Here is a 19,894-nt window from a genome sequence, read left to right on the forward strand (position 1 = left end):
AATGAATAAATAAAAAATATGTTATGTTATTTTGCCACAACCCTTCCCTAATTAATTATGATATGACATCATATGCCAACATTCCTAAAATGCATTTCAATGCTAAAAAACATTAAAAAAACTAACTAAAAAGAGATGTAAATGGAAAATTATTTTCTTAAAGTGTAAGTTGTGTTCCTATTATACAAGTTTTCAAAAGCATTTTATTTCTAGGTGGGTTTTTTTTTCAAAAAGACAAAAAATACTAAACATTTCCCGCTATGGTAGAACTTTCACAGAACTGGTGCTAAAAATATGTGTTATTGCTTGCAAGTACTGACAAAGGGTGCAAAAGTGTGTTATGATCCAGTTCTTCGCCTCTTGGTTGTTATAGATTTTCAATAAAAAATGAGTTGGTTTTAACATCATCAACATCTACTGTTTATAGGAAATTGCTGAAAAGTCATTGCGACCTCTGAGGCTTTCTAGAATTGTTGGGATGCGTAGAGTGCTTTGCTCTCGTATCGCTGTGAATTATGCCCGGTTATACTCCGTTTTTAGCTCCTTTCTTTAATAAAAATAAAAACCTTAGACATGGTTTTACTTTTTAATGTTTATAGCAGAAGGTAGATCCAACAGCTTCATGGAACTCCCGTTCCACCACTGATGGTGGGTTTGGGGTTAAAGTAGGGTGGACAACATGAGGTCCATCAGTTATTGTTAGGCGTCACAAATTTTGCATTCATTCTTAATTTAAGTTATCCAATGGAGCTGTGACCTTATCTAGGAGTCTCCGCACAACATGCGGAAAGCGATGTGACATTGTAGATTATTCCGTGGGAAAGCCCCAGCTCAACACCTTTACCCTCTACCCTTCACGGTCCCTGGTTTGGTCAGCATAGATTCACACGTTGACAGTCCCTATTATGAAACATTGGTCAAGACAGTCCGCAATGGGACGTAATCTTGATTGCCAGGACTGTGCAGAGCTATACGGAGCCTATGGAGCCACCAGGAACCAACCTACTAACTGGTGAGTTGCAATAGCTGATCTAGAGTCTTAACAAGGGTTGTTGGCACATGGGGCAAGTTCAGAGTTCATGCCCCGGGATGATGTTGCATCACCTTCTAGAAGTAGTTAAAAGCACAAGGAGACACTAGGGCAATGGCGGTGGGCAGCCCTCACCTTGCAACATCTGGAGCGGTCGGCCTTCTTGCCCTCTGTAAATTACAGCCCTGGGTTCCTCTCATTGCAACTCACCCGGAAAATCCAGGTTAAAAAGCATGCGATGTCGAGAAAGGCCAAACCATTGGATATACAATATATGAACGGGGTGGATACAAAGTGCCCACCTTGTCATTATTCAAAACCAAGATCAAGTGTTCTTCTTATGAAAAGAACATCAGAATAACTATAGGAAAACGAACATTAAATCGAAATACGCAGCACTTATCATGAAAAGGAAATTTCAACTTTCTGTCAAGACTTTGATAACAAGTCACTTTCTTTGATACACGCGCTCCGCTACAGGGACTGAAGCCGGGAGCCTTCATAACATTAGCAAGAACTTTTCTAAAGTGAATTAAATAGAATAAAGCAGCTATAATTTAGAAAAGCAGCTCCATTGTTCCGCGTGTGTTCTTTTCTTTTCTAAATCAATCTGTTTCACATTTTTAAGAATCCAAGCTCAGGATCTTTCATTCATTAATTGTGTAAGGCCAGTTTGAGATTTACAGAGAGAGACAATACATAATCCCACATATATTATTCCATTGTACCGTGTATTGTTTACAGTGCTTGTGACTATATAGCGGTATGTCACGGCTGGCAGGGCTTTACGACTTCATGATTTATTATTTTAAAGATCGTAATCAAAACACTTGAAGAAATAAAAAAGAACAGAGAAGTCCATTTGGTGGAAATCATACAATATGTATGTGAATACAATCTGTCAACCCACACAAAGACAACGAGCGAGCAGAACTTAAATCTTACAACTAATTAGCTTTCTTTTGCATCTGGATTTCGCAGAGCTTAAATTTAAGATGAACCCGAGTAAATAATTCATGTTATATTTTCTATTTTTTTTGTTGACTTAATTATATTCGAACCAAAATTCATTTGTGGATGTTTACCCTGATGTATTAGATTTTTTTACAAAAAAACTGTGACATAAATAATAATCACAGTATTGGCAGACAATCAATTTTCATTTGCTTTGGAGGTGGGGGGGGGACCTGGAAAATATGAAGAAAAGGGAGAGATTGGAAAAGAAAGGGAAGGAGAAGATAAAAGGAAAAAAGAAATTAGGAGATTAGAAAGGACAATGGAAAGAAAAACGAAAAGAGAACGCATACGCCTCAACATTTCAGGTATCTAAATATGGACGCTTGTGTTGGGGATGTGGATAGGGATGGAATCACCCCGAAAAAGCCATCACGGCATCAAAGCGTCACAAGATGGCCATATAGGGGGTCTTAGCTGGAGCTGCACAGAACTCCATTGCTTTTACAGTGCCCTAAGGCGATCAGAAGAGATCAGAAATCTCATCAACTGACCTATGATTCCCACTGCCTACAAAAGTGAGACAGTGGGCAGCTATGACTGATAGTGCCTGAAAGTCACGTCTGTCCCCCAAAATCAGGCACACTTTGGGACCTATGTGAAATGGATAGGTAAAAAGAAAAGAGAAAGGACTTAAGGGAGAGAAAAAGAGGAGAAAGGAGAGAGAAAGAGATAGGAAGAAAATAAATATGATTTAGCAATAGATTATATTTCACTATAAGAATTAAAATGAATGTTGCCATATTATTAATAAGTTAAATGTGCTTTCCAAATCCCTTTACAATACTGGGCTTGTTTCTCCTCTTTACTTTTGCAACCTATCAAATTTTGACAATAATTAAAAAAATGTAACATCCCTTTTTAATTAACACAATGCACCGTGGAAATCCAGCTTGCCATTTTAAACCCAAACATAACATTTTAGGCATAATATTCAGAACACATGAGTGATTTTAAACATTAAAAATAGTGAATTTATTACAAGAATCTGGATTTAAAGAAGAAAGGGCTTAAAAAAATGTAACCAAATCGGCAGTCAGCCATTGGGACCCTTTCTCGGGGAATATAATGGCTGTAATTAGATATTAGAAATTAACTTGATGGGCATGATTCAGAGCACAGAGCCTAATGGACCACAGCTAATAGTATTGATCCCATGAGAAATAGATAAATGGAAGAAAGTGGAATGTGAGGCGATTAAATTGTTCTGAGCCTTTGCCAAAAAGCCTACTGTGGTCTGGGTGCACAAGGAAGCTCTGGTTGGTCTCAATATTTTACTGAGAAGGTGATAGATGAGTAGGACAGCCTACCAACAGAAGTGGTGGAGGGCATCTAGAAACACATAAGACCCATTTGGCTGATAAGATCCATCCAGTCTCTTCATCTTTCCTGCTGTAAAGACTGAAACCTTAATCAGTTGTTGGGATTTTATTAATGGAGTGCAGTGAGTATCCTTTATGGGCACGAGTGAGGAATGAGGTCCACGTCTGGACTCAAATTTACATTTGGGGTGGACACCAAGAGATACTCAAAGGGTGGCCCAAGATACGCAGAGGTTTGAGAACTCAACCAAGACGGTATAGCCACTTAACACCCCACCCTACGGTGCGGCCACGCTCGGGAGCATCTCAAGTTTGTGTCAATACGGAGGAAACATCTCCATCGACATAACTTTATAACATTTTGACTCAAATTCTTTGGTCTCTTCGTTATCACGTTTCTCATAATGTATGGAGGATCTTTTTTTTTTCTTTTAGAAAGTTTGATTTCTGCTTTAAGTAAACGCCACCCAAGGATGATAGTAATACGGCTCGTGATTAAAAAGGAGATTAATCTATACCGGTCCATAAGGTAAATGAATGTCATGTCTCATTCCTCGCGCATTAGCCGTAAGTTATGGAATATATACCTCGTCAGATGGTAGCAAAACGTAAGTTTATCTTGGTAGAGAAAAGGTGTCACGACCCATTAATAGTGACGTATATTATCCCCTATATAAAAAAAATTAGATCTTCTTACACTTGGCTACCCGTCTTATTCCTACTCCATACAAACTAGTCATAAAGTCACTTGATATTACATGTGAGTGTAAAAAGCTCTGCTATCAGCGCAATAAATATCTTGCTCCACAAATCCACTTCTGTCCACCATCTCACCTGAGGGGGGTGTCATGGGGGTAATTAAATAGCCCTGTGGGAGTTTATGGCTATTTATACCCCCTCTGCCAACACCTGCTACTGGCATAGAGGAAAGGGAGGCACAGGATAGAGTCCGTGCCCCTTCAAAAAGGTGATATTTTTTTGAATTTAACTTTAAAAAAAAAAAAATTTAACCCCCACTTCATCTGGGGGGTGGGGCAAAGGGGTAACTTTTTAACTGCAAGGAAAGCTTTTATTAACCATTCTACTAGAAACAGGATTGGGAGGAGAGAAAGGCACAGCTTGGGCTCTATGTCTCCCGTAAGGATTTTTTATATATCATTTAATTCATTAGCAGGAGATGAGGTAAAGGGGGTATAAAGGGTGGCAGTTGCAAGTTTTTTTAACCCGTTCCTAACAGGAATGTTTATTTAATTCTTGTACCCTTTGTGCTCTGCAGTGTTTAGCTGTAATTTTCTTCTTTTTCATTTACTGTACCCCCACTAATTATACATTCTTAGGACAATATATATATATGTATATATATATATATATATATATATATACAATAATTCTACTTATATTAACAAATTCACTATAAAAATATAATAAAATGTGGGGATACCACCCACACATCTGTCTGTTTAGGGGCCACATTTGGGACATGGGCAATTCAGTTTTTCAACTTGGAATTTTGGTCAGACTGTGCCTCTGTCCTATTCGGGACATCTTTGAAGCCAGAAAAGTAACGTTACCTCCACAAACACGATATCAAGCAACACCAGCTGAGCGAAAAAACCCCACAGCTGACCTTTCTAATCTAATTTAACCCCATGGCGTGCTAGCTACATCAATAGTTACTAACCGCATGCTCTTCACGTGACGTGACTGGCACCCCTATCACTCAGGGGCCCTGAAGCAATTGCTCTATATGCCTCTTGGTTTATCCAGCCCCGAGAGTATCCGATACTTAGGGTAGGTATGAGATACTTTGTTGCCAAAGGTTTATAAACAAGATGCATACTAAAGGGTAATAAAAAAAAGAGAATGTTTGTGTTTAGATGTTACCAAGAAAGATTTTCTATGCGCATTTATTAATGTGTTATGGAAATGACTAAGCCAGCCGAGCTGATTTTATGGTATGATCTATTACGGTGTTATACTGTATTTGGTGACTCTAGGTAATATGTAAATATGAGTGTATATATGGTGTGTGTATATATATATATATATATATATATATATATATATATATATATATATACAAATCTTTAGTAAGCAGAGGCTCATGAGGACCATGGACTAACGTAGCTTCACTGATTAGGAGACATCCCCAGGTGCTGACCTTTAAGATCTCGGATCTGTAAACATCTATAGCACTAATGGAGCGATATCCCGTTGTGACTTAATAAATTGCATGATAACATTTGCAGAAAAAGTAGACTTCAAACTCAAGCTGAATTCTGATGCGATGTCTGGAATCTCCCTGTCAAACTGCGTTTAAAATATGACCTTTTACGTGATGCTTTTAACAGTCCCTCCATATATCAGCCGTGGAGATACCGATACATAACATGTTTACTTCTATTTTAAATGTTTCTTCTAGCAAACTATTGGGAGAGAAGTTGAAATATAAATGGTTATATGATATAAAATGGTCACATTTCACATTGTCTGTCATCTGATCAAGGGAAAGCGAGGTGGTCCTGGCACTTTAAGGCCAGCGGGCGCCCAACGACGCCCTGCACACTCCAGGACACAAGACGCCACTGGAGCAGGGAGGATGGAGGTCAAGCACATGCCCTGGGTGCCAAATGGCCAGTTAAGGCCTATTTACCACTGTATACAATGTATCAATGAGTTATTAATATTATTTATTGATCTACTTGACATCATCTTATTCTATTGTCCTGTATGCGAGAGCCACCATGTTGCTGCCCCATCACATGGTTTAAATCCCCCTTCTCACCACAAGATATCTGTGATAATAGCGGCTGGAAATAATCTCTAGCGCCAGAGGCTCATGCGGGGTCCGCTAAAACCATGTCGGGCAGAGAACAGGAAGCGGCTTACAACTTCCTGCTCGGGCTGACGGAGGGAGAGAACAGGAGGCGGCTTCAAACTTCCTGCTCGGGCTGACGGAGGGAGAGAACAGGAAGCGGCTTCAAACTTCCTGCTTGGGCTGATGGGAGCATTCTAATCTACACTGAGGGATCATGGGAAATAATTAGCATCAAATGCCCCCTCTTTAGTATTGCTGGCGGAAGCTAGAAAATGTAAATCTGAAAAATGTAAAAAACTAAATTAATGTTTAAATATGTATTTTTTAAACCTGTTGTTAGAAAACTTCATGTTTTTTTCTGATTTGTGCATTTACCAGCATCAGAAAAAAAAATATAGATAGATATTTTTTGACTTTCATAATTGAAAGTATTTATTTATTTTTAAAATTCTACCTTTTTTTCCCTGACATCTGTGTTCTTTATAGCTTCTGCGAAATAATTTTGCAAATGCAATGTAATTTTCCTTAGTACGTCGACCCGACGATGCTGAAACGTTAAATGTTATTTTCCGTAACGTGTCAAGAAGCGGCCCCGGTTGCGTGGAAACCCGGTCTCTGCGTCTTTATATAAAACCCTAAACGGCTGTTAATGAATCCTTTAATGAATTTGGTGACTGAAGCTCGAATCCGCAAGGTTTTCCATCAGCCGTCTCCTCCTCTCCCTCCGAGATGACAAAAGGGACTCATTAACTCAAAAAAAGGATTCATCGATAACTAGAAAAAAATGTTAAATAGGGCAAAGAAACCAGGAAAAAAAAAATGAAGAAGCAATGTGGTAACCTCCAAAAAGCTCGTGTATTTATAGCTCCGCTTCCAAAATCCTAACGAGCTGCTCCATCAAGTGAGGAGAAGGGCCGGCAGGAACACAAAATTGCTTTCGTGTCCATTTGTTTTCGCGATTTTTATTCCCCGCAGCCGTAAGCCTTGTGTCAACAGTAATAGACTTGGGGACAGAAAAGGTTATTCGAGCCCTAAATAACGCGACGTTCCTACCTTGCGCTTATTTGTAGGGCAGACGTAAAGATAGCTCAGGATGGTCTTTAATCCAACTTTATCGTTCAGCTTCTCGTACGTCGTCCCGTAGTCCGTGGATCTGGAAGAAACCAAAATGCAAACGGAGAATCTTTATTAACCTCGTTACGGTCAGACTTAGAAGGCAGAGAACATGCGCTGACGCCGATAACGATTGATAAACGCTCGTTATTACATCCCAAACCCAGCCAGTTTGAAGCCCAAAAACTTTAAAGGGGAAGTCTCCATGAGCATAAACCCCAGCGCTGTATACAGTGATAATAACCCCCAGCGCTGTATACAGTAATAACCTCCAGCGCTGTATACAGTAATATAACCCCCAGCTCTGTATACAGTAATAACCTCCAGCGCTGTATACAGTAATATAATCCCCCAGCGCTGTATACAGTAATATAACCCCCAGCACTGTATACAGTAATATAACCCCCAGCGCTGTATACAGTAATATAACCCCCAGCGCTGTATACAGTAATATAACCCCCAGCGCTGTATACAGTAATAACCCCCAGCACTGTATACAGTAATATAACCCCCAGCACTGTATACAGTAATATAACCCCCAGCGCTGTATACAGTAATATAACCCCCAGCGCTGTATACAGTAATATAACCCCCAGCGCTGTATACAGTAATATAACCCCCAGCGCTGTATACAGTAATAATAACCCCCAGCGCTGTATACAGTAATATAACCCCCAGCTCTGTATACAGTAATAACCTCCAGCGCTGTATACAGTAATATAATCCCCCAGCGCTGTATACAGTAATATAACCCCCAGCGCTGTATACAGTAATAACCTCCAGCGCTGTATACAGTAATATAACCCCCCAGCACTGTATACAGTAATATAACCCCCAGCGCTGTATACAGTTATATATCCCCCATCGCTGTATACAGTAATACCCCCCAGCGCTGTATACAGTAATATAACCCCCCAGGCCCGTATACAGTAATATAACCCCCCCAGTGCTATATACAGTAATAATAACCCCCCAGCGCTGTATACAGTAATATAACCCCCCAGCGCTGTATACAGTAATATAACCCCCAGTGCTGTATACAGTAATAACCCCCAGCGCTGTATACAGTAATATAACCCCCCAGCGCTGTATACAGTAATATAACCCCCAGTGCTGTATACAGTAATATAACCCCCCAGCGCTGTATACAGTAATATAACCCCCAGTGCTGTATACAGTAATATAATCCCCAGCGCTGTATACAGTAATAACCCCCCAGCGCTGTATACAGTAATATAACCCCCCAGCACTGTATACAGTAATATAACCCCCCCAGCGCTGTATACAGTAATAACCCCCAGCGCTGTATACAGTAATATAACCCCCAGTGCTGTATACAGTAATATAACCCCCAGCGCTGTATACAATAATATAACCCCCAGCACTGTATACAGTAATATAACCCCCAGCGCTGTATACAATAATATAACCCGGCCCGTATACAGTAACTTCGGTCAGCATTGACAAAAACTTGGTTTTATCTCATTTTGTTTTTAATAAGCGATATTTTGGGCGACTTTCCCGGCTCGAACACCACCCTGAGCTTGTATGTAGGTAGTGTGTATCGTGCATTGTAAACCCAAAACCAGTTTAACCCACCAAATAACGACACGGAGACCGAAATTGGATAAAGCAGGCCACAGCACAATTTTATTATAAAACCATAAAACACTGTGTTGGCCCAAAACACCATAAACCAATAAGAATAATATACAATAACCGATAAATAATAAATACAAATATACAAATATACATAACACATTACCGTAACATATTCAAAACATAACCAACACAGGAACCGAATTAACCCCGTCCTTGCCGGCCTCTCACACTGCACAATCCAGACCACAGGTACTCACCTCCCCCCTCGTCCAAACAAAATTGACAGCTACCTTTCGCTGCCCCACCACCAATGCTAACCACCAGCCGTCCAACAAGCTCGGTGGGCACGTCCAATAAACACCAGAGGTTAGGGGAGGATTGAGCCTTCCATTACACCAGCATCCAAACTCCATCACTTACCAAAACCAGACCGGCAAGGACACACAAACCGCCAGCTGTGACAAAAGAAAGAAAGTTAGTACACAAGAAATAGGGAGGGAGGGTGGGAAGCAGGTAAGACTGTTGGCCGTGCCTGTAAAAAAGGACAGTGACCGGGGTCACCCAGAGGGCACCTTATATCACCTAGGGTCTCCCACCCCTCAATTAACATACCCCAATCAAAACACGGACATGCCCTGAGCATGCACTAACCCACACACATACATGCTCCCTGTCCATTTAGCTACGCTGATTCCCAGGGGCCTGATGCTTTATTGCGATGCTAATGAAGTCTCTTCCTCCACAGACTTCCATTAGTCAGAGAGTGCGACTGGGAGAATAAGACTGAGCCATTGTATCGTTCCCCACGGGCAGTATGATAAGATAACAGATCGAGAACTCTAGTGGCTTCTACGCAGCTGTTTAAAAACACTATATTATGTAAAAACTAGAACTAGTTTAAAAATAATATTTAATAATTTCTTAATTTAAAAAATATTCCTTCATGGATAATTTAACTCCAATCCTCTCTACGTCTTTCTCAGAAAAAAAAATAAAAAAAGAATTTTAGTAACATTGTTACTACAATGTTTTTCATCCAAATAAATTACTGATTTCTATTCATTTTTTTATTATTTGCAATTTCATCAGGCTACATTTTTAATATATACATAAAAAAAAAAAAAATCTAATATAACAGCCACGGTATTAGCTGTTCTCCTAAAGCAAACTTGTATCGGAAATTGTTAGCAGCGGTTCGTATCGTGAATAAAATTATCTATTAATGCCGAGGAGCTCGAATGCACCCAAGGTCAACCTGCGCAGTCCGTGGACGCGGTGGAACAGTATTATGCCGAGGAATATTTCTAGGTATATAAATTAATTCATTACGGAGAGAGATGACAGCTTTACCAGTCCGGGCGCATATGACATTTCTAGAGCGGTAATCTCCCCAGCTCTGTTTAAGTAAAGTCACGGAATTCTATTAATCCCGCCGTCGTATACAAAGGGAGCGCGAGGCGCGGAATAAGAATTCTTCAATGAGAGAAGACAAAGCCGGTGACCTCGTTTCGCGAAATCCTAAGAGGGTCTATTAGATTTTTCTTTTGGTCATGGTTAGAACATTAAATTCTGTGCTCTGTGTAAATCCATCCTACTTTTGTTTGGGGGGTAATCCTTAGGCGACTTTAGAACAGGAACGGCTGGAGCAAGAATTAGGGAAGGTATTTGGAGGTATTTGATGCACCTTTTTTTTTAGGGGCTTTTAGTGTGTAATACAGCTTGATTAGGTTTTTTGATCATAAGTATCAGATTGAAAATAGGTTTTCTCAAATATTTCTGCTTGTAGGTTCTCGCTCTGTCATCTGAGCCCCCAATCTACTAGACAAACCCCCCGGCTTATCATACTACCTGTGGGAAATAATAGAATTACTCGGTCTTAATTATCCAGATGGACTCTCTGACTAATGAAAGCCTATGGAGGACCTGACTTCATTAGCGTTGCCATAAAGCATCAGCTCAGTGTGGTGTTTGAGCCGGGAAAGTCACCCAAAATATCACATGAGTGTTAATAATGGCGGCCTTCAGGTCTGCAGATAAAAGGGAGTTTATCAGCCCAAAATTAGACAAAACCAGGTGTTTGTCAGGGTATATGTATACAAGTTTGCCATGTGACACAATAGCAGATGCTAATAGGTTTTGCCAAAGACATTGAAAAAGCTTCTTAAATATTTTTTTATATAGTGGATATAGTGGATATGTGTGGAACTGCAAGTAAAACAAAAAAGAAGCTTCTGCCACCCTGGGGGGCAATTGACTGCTCTTGCCAGACTGCCAGTGGCCCTGTTTAGGAGACTTCTTTAGACCACAAGCCCCTGTGACCCCCATTTCTCCCCTGATGCCCCTCTCCCCTCCCCTGATGCCCCTCTTTTCTAGGAGGTCGGAATGTTTGCTGGGTATGAGGGGATCGCAGGGTTGTACAGCCCTAAAAGCCCCGATAATGTGTATAGAAACAGCCGGAAATGGCTTTATAAACTAACCGGGGTAAATAAACCCCATTATTCTCCTTCTATAAGCCCCACTCAGATAAACAAATCCAATTAACACCCTGCCTTCTAGCAATCAACCACGTCCTTAAAATAAAAAGTTAAAACTTTTATTATTACCATTTATTGTTATTATTATTATTTTTTTTTTCTTATTGTAATGATAGGAGAGTGCAACTCTCGCAGCTAAGAATATCCAGCCTAAAGCCTTGAGGGCACAGTAATAGAATGTTGTCCCATAAGCTTGCAATCTATTTTTTTTTTATTTTTTTTTACTGGTCTAAACCAGTAAAAAAAAATTAGCTTGTAAAGTATTTAAAAAAAAATAAAAATCCGCATGAAACACAATATTTCTTGGCTCACATTTTTGTGGAAGCTGGTGAAGAATGTTTAGCGGTTTGTATTTTGTTTTTCCTCCCCGCTCTTGCCAACAGCAGCACTTTTAGTATTGGTTTGGAAACAAATTAGCTGTCAGTGGCTTAAAATGACAGGGATAATCTAGTGCTGGATCTAAACATACCTTGCACCCATGGCAGGTTGGTATTTTGAGATGAATAATGCAGCAGAATGCAACTTCATCGCTTTTTGATTTTGTATCAACCGAGCTTGCAAAAAAATAATAATAATAAAAAAATAAATAAATAAATAAAAAGAAGAATTATGCGGCCGTATATTTTCTTACAGATAGATGTATTTATCACTGCGTGTCCGGGTATCAGCCGAGCTATAAAACAAGCTATTTACAGCCAAGGTAGGAATCGGAATAAGCTGCGGGAATATCTTCCCTTGACATTTAACCTTCGGTGTATTCCATTGGGCGGCGGAGAAGATAAATTAAACTTTTAATCTTCGTTGAGCCGCCGGTGTTTAGAATTCATCGACGGGGAGGTTCCCACCATCAAATAAACCAACGCAGGGCATGGGATCTTCAAATTGGAGGGGGGGGCAAGATCACCCAAATGTCCCGTTTGCCCCAAAATAGAATATGATGGCAGATCGGCCCCATTCGGCCCCCGTCTAGTCGCCCGTTTCTCCTGCTGTAAAGACTCAAACCTTAATCAGTCGTTGGTCTCGTCTTAGATTCAGGAGCCGTATGTCTATCCCATGCATGTTTAATCCCCTCACTGTATTACCCTCTACCACCTCTGCTGGGAGGCTGTTCCACTTATCTACCACCCTCTCAGTAACGTAAATCTCCCTTACATCCCATCTAAGCCTCTGACCCGTGCGCATGTTCAGTGTATTTTATGAAGCCCTTGTATGCGCGTTTTTTTTCCTTTAAACATATAAATACTGGACTTGTGCATTCAGATTCATAGAGGTTTAATTTTTTTAACCAATTGTGTTAAATTCAATAGTTTGTATGAAATATATGTTATTGCGCGTGTAAACTATGGAATGAAGACCGTGGGGGCCAGAATGGGCCGGAGTGGGCCGTGGCTGGGATATGAACTATTGTTTCATCCGTGCATTTATTGTACATTATGTCATGTATTACATTGTATTCAATGCAAACACGGAATAAGAGATAAAACAATAAAAATGTGTTAAAATAAATAATAATAAAAATAGTTCCTATATTTGTCAAGTACCCTGCCTCTTACACCTAATGCCCCATCCATCATTAGAAGGCACAATTAACCATTTCATCATCACAGAGAGCTGCAATCCATATAGAAAACTTTGGATACGCTGACGGGGTTAATTGAGACAAGGAAAGCTGCCTGTAATGTGACGAGGAAAGGATCATGTACGCGTTTTAATGGTAAAATGCCCCAATTAACACCCCCACACTTTAAATGCCGACGTCCCAGCATGCTCCGCTTTCACGAAAGCACGAATCTCCAGGCGAAAATATGCAAATCAGAATCCTCAGCGGGGCGGCCACTTCTCCCTCACCGGCTACTTGCGTGTCGTTTGAATGTATGTGTAATTTAGACGATGCGTGTTACGTGAGGACGCCCGACAGCAACCGGGGGATCTTAATCTATTATAAACTAACCCTTCGGGTTTCTTTTGAAGCAGCCAAAGAATGTAAGAAACCCAAAACCAGGGTTGATCCAGGGTGATGCCCCTCTTACCTCCCACAGGGTTCTACAGCCCTAAAAGCCCAGATAAAGAAAGCCCCAGGCGAGAACATGGAGCAAGAAGGGCGCATGACTGAGGGGACGACAGGCAGCCCTCTCCCCCTCCCGATTTCCTGTTTTTCAGTAAATCTGCTGAGTCAGCTATGGGGGCCGGCGGGCAATGTTGATTGACGGCCCTGAGCTGACAATTGATAGGTGTGCATCATCCTACTGTGCTTAGGGGTGGGGGTCACTATATATATGGGAGCCCACCCCATCTAGTTCACTTTTTCAATTGACCTGGAAAGCTTTCCCTCCCTCCCACCCCTCTTTTTCTGTTCCTTGGCGGTTGGTTATCAAGCTGGCATAGAGCAAGGGTTAACCTTGCTCTATACCTTAGGTGTGGTTTGACCCGTGGTGCACAGGCCCTCGGCCTAAGTGCAGGACACTCCTTGGGCTTGTGCCTTGGTGAATCCTAGCCGTGACAATGGCTGCCATGCAGGGGACGCCGGTGGTCTCTACGGTTTTATGCCTGTGCCAGCCGGGTCGGTAGTTTACAGTCGTTGTTTACAATTTAGGGTTACGATTTGTAGCCTTTATATTTGGTTTACAATAGTTTTAAGGCTTGCACGTGTCACAAGTAAGTCGGGTGGTGCGGCTCGTGCATTGCTATATTATATACTATGTTATATGGTGCTTACAAATAAAGTTAATTTTACTATGAATAAAGTTATTTATATCTGTGTCACGGTGTGGAAGGCGTAAAGCGGACTGCACCGTGGCCTTATTTTTCCATAGTTGACTATAATAAAGCATTATATCATTTACTTTGTGTTTGTGTATTTATTGTGGGAAGGGGGGTAAAAGAGGGCGTCGCATGGGCGCTACCTCACTCATGTGTATTGAAACAGCAGGGAACGGCTTTATAAATGAAACGGGGTAAATAAACCCCATTATTCTTCTTCTAAATGTCTCACTCAGTTCAGGGGCAGATCTTGACCTCGGGAGGGGCAATCACATCCAGACTGTGGTGGCTTTTGGGTGGCCGATCCTTTCGACCTGTCCATGGACATATTTTGCCTGCATGCTCCTGAATCGCACCTTTATCTCATTGTCATCGAGGGGCCATAGATATATATATATATACCGCGCATACTCAAAGCCTCTGTGCTAGAGCATTGTGTTCCTGGTCTTGTTGCTGGTGTTTGGGTTTCTGCCTCTGACCTGATTCAAGTGATTGACCTTCAGCTTCGGATCCAGACCTTGCTTGTGAGGTCGCCCTCTTGGCACTCTGCTGTTTGAGATATGCCGGTTAGACCTTTGGCTTTGGACTCAGACTGCTATTGGGATTATCTTTTGCTACCGTGCCGTGCTTTGGTCTGCCAGTTTCCTCCTAGCTACAGAGAGCAGGCCCCTGCCAGCCCAGCTACAGAGAGCAGGCCCCTGCCAGCCCGGCTACAGAGAGCGGGCCCCTGCCAGCCCGGCTACAGAGAGCAGGCCCCTGCCAGCCTGGCTACAGAGAGCGGGCCCCTGCCAGCCCGGCTACAGAGAGCGGGCCCCTGCCACAGCGTCCTGCCCTTGGACTGATCAACCTGTGAGCCTGACCCCTTCTAGTGCCAAGCTCCTGCCATGTGCCGCGCCAGTGGATTTCCAGTTCCCCACCAGCCCCGCTGCCACTGAGTGCTTGCTATCCCAAGCTTGTATGCTGCCTGTACTTAGCGCGATACTCCAAGTTTATACACTGCTCCTGCCCAGATTACCTATAGAAGGTGCCCAAGAGGAAGACCAGGGATAAAGTGGAGAGCAGACCTGAACTGGATCCATCGTCAGTCTGCCTCTTGGCCACGCTCTCGATCTGAAGTGGGATCCTGAAGTAGCCAAGTATGTTTATGAAGTTTCAGGAGTTTTGGAAGAAGGGAGCGTGTACCGGGGAGTACGGCCGCTCCCAAGGTGGATGTCTAGTTCATCCTGGACACCCATAGCCCGGGATTATAATTGCATTGTTGAGGGATGGCAGCTTCATGCTGTCTGTCTAGATTGATCACCGTAATCCCCTACAGAGCTGAAGGGCACTGCATATGTTGGGTGGATTTTGAAGCTGACACTCCAAAGGGGGCACGAGCAAATAAATCGATACACATTAACGTGAACTGCAGGCAGATAAAAAGAAGTGTCCCATTTAGCAGAGTACTGTGGGAGAAGAGCAAACCCCAAATCAGATACAGGATAATAAATTAGCTTCCTATGTTGTGGACAGGTAAACGACGACAACAGAGGAAGAAAAAAGGGGTTAACAGCAGATAGTATGGTTGGATTGAATGGGAGGAGGTAGGTGCGCTCCCTATTGTCACAAATAGGCAAAGACTGGATATCACTACAAGGGCGGGGGGGGGCAGGAGGGGCAGGAGTCCCTGAAAGTCCTGGATCCGCAGCAGAAACAGAAAATCAATTCACAGGAGAGATACGTAGCTCTGTAGAAACATGGACCTTGGAAAAGCCGGACAAAAGAGGCAGAACAGGAAAGTGTGGAAGAGAGTACGAGACTCCAGCACAAACAACTGTTCAGGGCAATACACGGAACCCCGGTGTAAATCCTCCCTCCAGCCCTGAATGTCAACATGTCTGGTGGATGCAAGAAAATCATGGGAGTCTCGGCTGCGTGCGGAGGCCACTGTCGTGAGCGGCGACGGCTGAGGAGGGTTAGTTGAAGGATGATGACCCAGGGGAACCCTCCGAACGCCCTGGGACAGTAAAATGCGGCTGACCAGACGAATGGGTCTCAAGGCGCCGGAGGCCACTCCTGCCGGTGGACAAGCAGGTAAGCGACAGATGCGAAGTCAAGAACGGGTCACCAATGACAAAATAATACAAAAGCCTACACCAGTCAAATTTCTTGGCATAGTATGGCATGGACCTGAGAAGACCATACCTCGATCGGACACCATAACTAATCCAAAGGAACCAACATAAAAGAAGCTCTGGGTTTGTGGAGCATGCCTCTGTCTCTCTCGGTGGGGGCAATTGCCCCCTCCATGCATCCATAGAGCCAACAATAGTGCATGAAGCCACAAAAAAATGTCTGGGTGAAACCCCATCATGAGCCACAGTTCTAACACCACTCCAGATACCTTTGTTTTATTATTATTATAATTTATTATCGATATAAAACAATAAATAATAAATAATAATAATAAAACAAAGGAGTCCCGCTTTGTAAAAAAGTTTCCCCTAACTCATGAATTAGCTCCTTAAAGTATCTTATCTCATGATCGCTCATCGAAATGCCAACGCCGTCAGTAACGAATTTCCAATGAAATTCCAAAAATCCTCTGCCTCGGAGCTCAAAAGGTATAAGGCACCTTATCCATCTCGCCCCCCCCTTTGTTAAATTTACGAGCTTCATTATGTCCAATTTCAATTTTCATTAATGCTAACAGCGACCGTCGGGTGTTTAAGTGAATTGAATCGTGTCTTGCAGACGGATCGCGCTTCGCTTAGAACAATCATGAAAATTTTTTGGACAAAATGTCAGCTTTTAACATTTGAGTCTCCAATTTTCGCCCGCTCAATTTACTTCCTCCCCTCTTACCGGGGTGGGGGGGGTCGGGGGGTTCAGACGATGTTACAAAGCGCCGGATGAAAAACTATCGTCACCTCCTGGGAATCCGCTATAGGCAGTAGCGTACCTAGCGGGGGGCGGGGGGGCGGTCCGCACCGGGTGCCGCTCATCAGGGGGGTGCCAACTTGCCGGCACCCCTCCAGAGACGGACAGTAATGTCCGCCGCTGGAGGAGCAGGCTCGCAAGGGAGCGGTATCGGAGGTCTTTAACAGACCTCCGGCTCCTTTGAGTGATTTTAAGCTGGTTCAAGGGAATACCGCTCCCTCGCGATCCATGCGGCAACTGCTGTTGTGCGCCGGGGTTTGTTGTCAGATCCCGGCGGCACTGAAGCCGCGCCCACAGTGCCCTCTGACCCGGAAGAAGACAGAAGAAGAGGAGCGAAGAAGACAGAAGAAGAGGAAGAAAACGAGCTTACTGCTGTAAGAAGAAAAGAGGAAAGGTAGGAAATCATTTAGTGAGAGTGACAGTGAGAGTGGATTGGTCTGTGTGGAATCTGTGGATTGGTATGTGTGGAATCTGTGGATTGGTATGCGTGGAATCTGTGGATTGGTATGTGTGGAATGTGTGGATTGGTAAATGTGGATTGGTAAATGTGTGAGAGTGATGGGTGTTATGCTGTACCATTTCCAGTGTCTTTTTCATTATATAATTATGCTCTAAAGTACATCATAACTCCCATCACTCTATACTGTTCCATACAGTAGCAGAGCTGGGAGACAGAGGCCTTGCACCCTCACCGCAGGACTCCTGAAAGGTAAGTGAACTTCAAAGGGGGGAGAGGGTAGATAGGGAGAAGGGAGTGAGACGGGGGGATAGGGGGTAGATAGGGAGAAGGGAGTGAGAAGGGATAGATAGGGCAGAAGGGGATGAGAATGGGTAGATAGGGAGAAAGGAGGGTAGCAAGAATATTGAAATAAAGAGTCAGAATGAAAGAGTGAAAATGAATGGATTAATGTGTGGATGAATTGTTTGAATGAGTGAGAGAATTAATGAATTTGTGAGAATGCATCGATGAATATGTGTAAATAATTTGTGTGAAAGAATAAATGATTGTGTAAATGAATTGTGTGAATGAAAGTGAATTAGTGAGTGACTGTAAAAGTGTTTGTGTTAATCATAGGTGTATAGTTGATTTGTCAAAAAGGCAAAGATGGTATAAGCAGGGTGTTTATGGGACAAAGATGGCACAGGTAGCGTGTTTATGGGACAAAGATGGCGTACACTCGGCTGTTTGGGAACAATGCTGACTCATGCTGGGCTGTTTGGGGGCAAAGATGGCACGTCCTATGTGTGTGTAATTTGGGTGCTGGTCAGGTTCTATGTGGGCAATGTGGACGCTGTTTTTTTTGGAGGGTTATTAAAGAAAGCACTATTATATGTTCAGTAAATGTTATTTAAACGTATTTATTATACTTATAAGTTATTAATTTATTTTTTCAGATTTCTTGTTGTTTACAGTTGAAATACAGTTTACAAATTGGTGCAATAAATATTCTTAACATAATTTTGTAGATGTCTTTACATTTGGGGGGGGGGTGCCACTTACAGGATCCGCCCCGGATACTCTAGGTACGCCCCTGGCTATAGGGGTAATTATTACTAACGCCGCAGCAAAGTATCTTTTTTCATACTTTCAGGAGATTTTCGAGCTAAGTGGGGAGAAGTTTCATCGTTCAAATCAATTTTCAATTCCTGATTAGGATGCAAAATATTCAAATGCTGACGAAGAATCCCGGAGACGGATCTTTTCTGATAATTCTCCATTGTGATAGAAACATTTAAATACATAAAGGGGATTTATCAGAGTGCAGGAGGGGGTTTTTGTTTCAAAGGAGGGGAAATATTAGAAGAAGGCTAAAATCTAAAATATGAGGGTTAGAGGTTTAGATAGACTATAAGGAAGTTTTACTTTAGTGAGAGGGTGGTAGATAAGTGGAACAGCTTCCCAGCAGAAGTGGTAGAGGGTAATACGGTGAGGGTATTAAACATGCATGGGATAGACATACGGCTCCTGAATCTAAGACGAGACCAACAACTGATTAAGGTTTGACCTTTAGGAAAGATCCAGAAGTGTTAAGGTGAAATCATATCAAATTTTTTTTACAGGACTGTTTCATGGATGGTAATCAATAAAATCGCAGGAGCCTGAGCCTTACTCTCCAAACCCCCTCCGTGAGACCACCAGAGGAGAATGTTTTGGGTGCACATGAGAAACACTCGGTAATATAACCCTCCGCGCTGTATACAGTAATATACCCCCCCAGTGCTGTATACAGTAATATAACCCTCCGCGCTGTATACAGTAATATAACCCCCCGCGCTGTATACAGTAATAACCCCCCGCGCTGTATACAGTAATATAACCCCCAGCGCTGTATACAGTAATGTCAGTCGGTGACAAAAACCCCGTTTTATCTCATTTTGCCCCGGCTCAAACACCACACTGAGCTGATGCTTTATGGCGGTGCTAATGCCATATGTTAACGTAAAAGTCCGGTCCTCAAGGAAAAACCTGTTGTGGGACTTCTCATGGGGCGATGAGAGTGCTGTCCGTGGTGCTGAATCTGCAGAGTATCCCTGACCACAGGAATTATAAATCCCCTTAAAATCCTATAAATCCTAATCTCACAATACCGCATTTATGGTGTTTTTCTTTCTTGCAATAAAAAAGTGAGTCTGCACTCCAGCTACAACAGTCATTTACAACATTAACCCCGTCTGCGCCGGATTTCTGATCCATTTCAATCTGCTTTTCTTTTAAAAGCCAGGAGATTGTCACGTGCCCCCAATCCTTTTGAACGTGGATGCATTTATTTACCTCTGAGGT

At 42.4% G+C, this 19,894-nt stretch overlaps 1 protein-coding gene across 1 annotated transcript in view; it reads right to left on the bottom strand.

The window, feature by feature from the left end:
- Window positions 1–19,894, bottom strand: part of LOC149288791 (VPS10 domain-containing receptor SorCS1-like) — a 252,828-nt gene that overhangs the window by 127,976 nt on the left and 104,958 nt on the right. The window contains exon 3 of the mRNA XM_089491470.1: window positions 7,238–7,337. Coding sequence (XP_089347596.1) covers window positions 7,238–7,337 — 100 coding nt within the window. The remainder of the gene's footprint in view (window positions 1–7,237; window positions 7,338–19,894) is intronic.

This window comes from Sceloporus occidentalis, unplaced genomic scaffold, assembly GCF_023333645.1.
Source record: "Sceloporus occidentalis isolate IW3139 unplaced genomic scaffold, rSceOcc1.0.p SCAF_50, whole genome shotgun sequence".
NCBI classification, from domain to species: domain Eukaryota; kingdom Metazoa; phylum Chordata; class Lepidosauria; order Squamata; family Phrynosomatidae; genus Sceloporus; species Sceloporus occidentalis.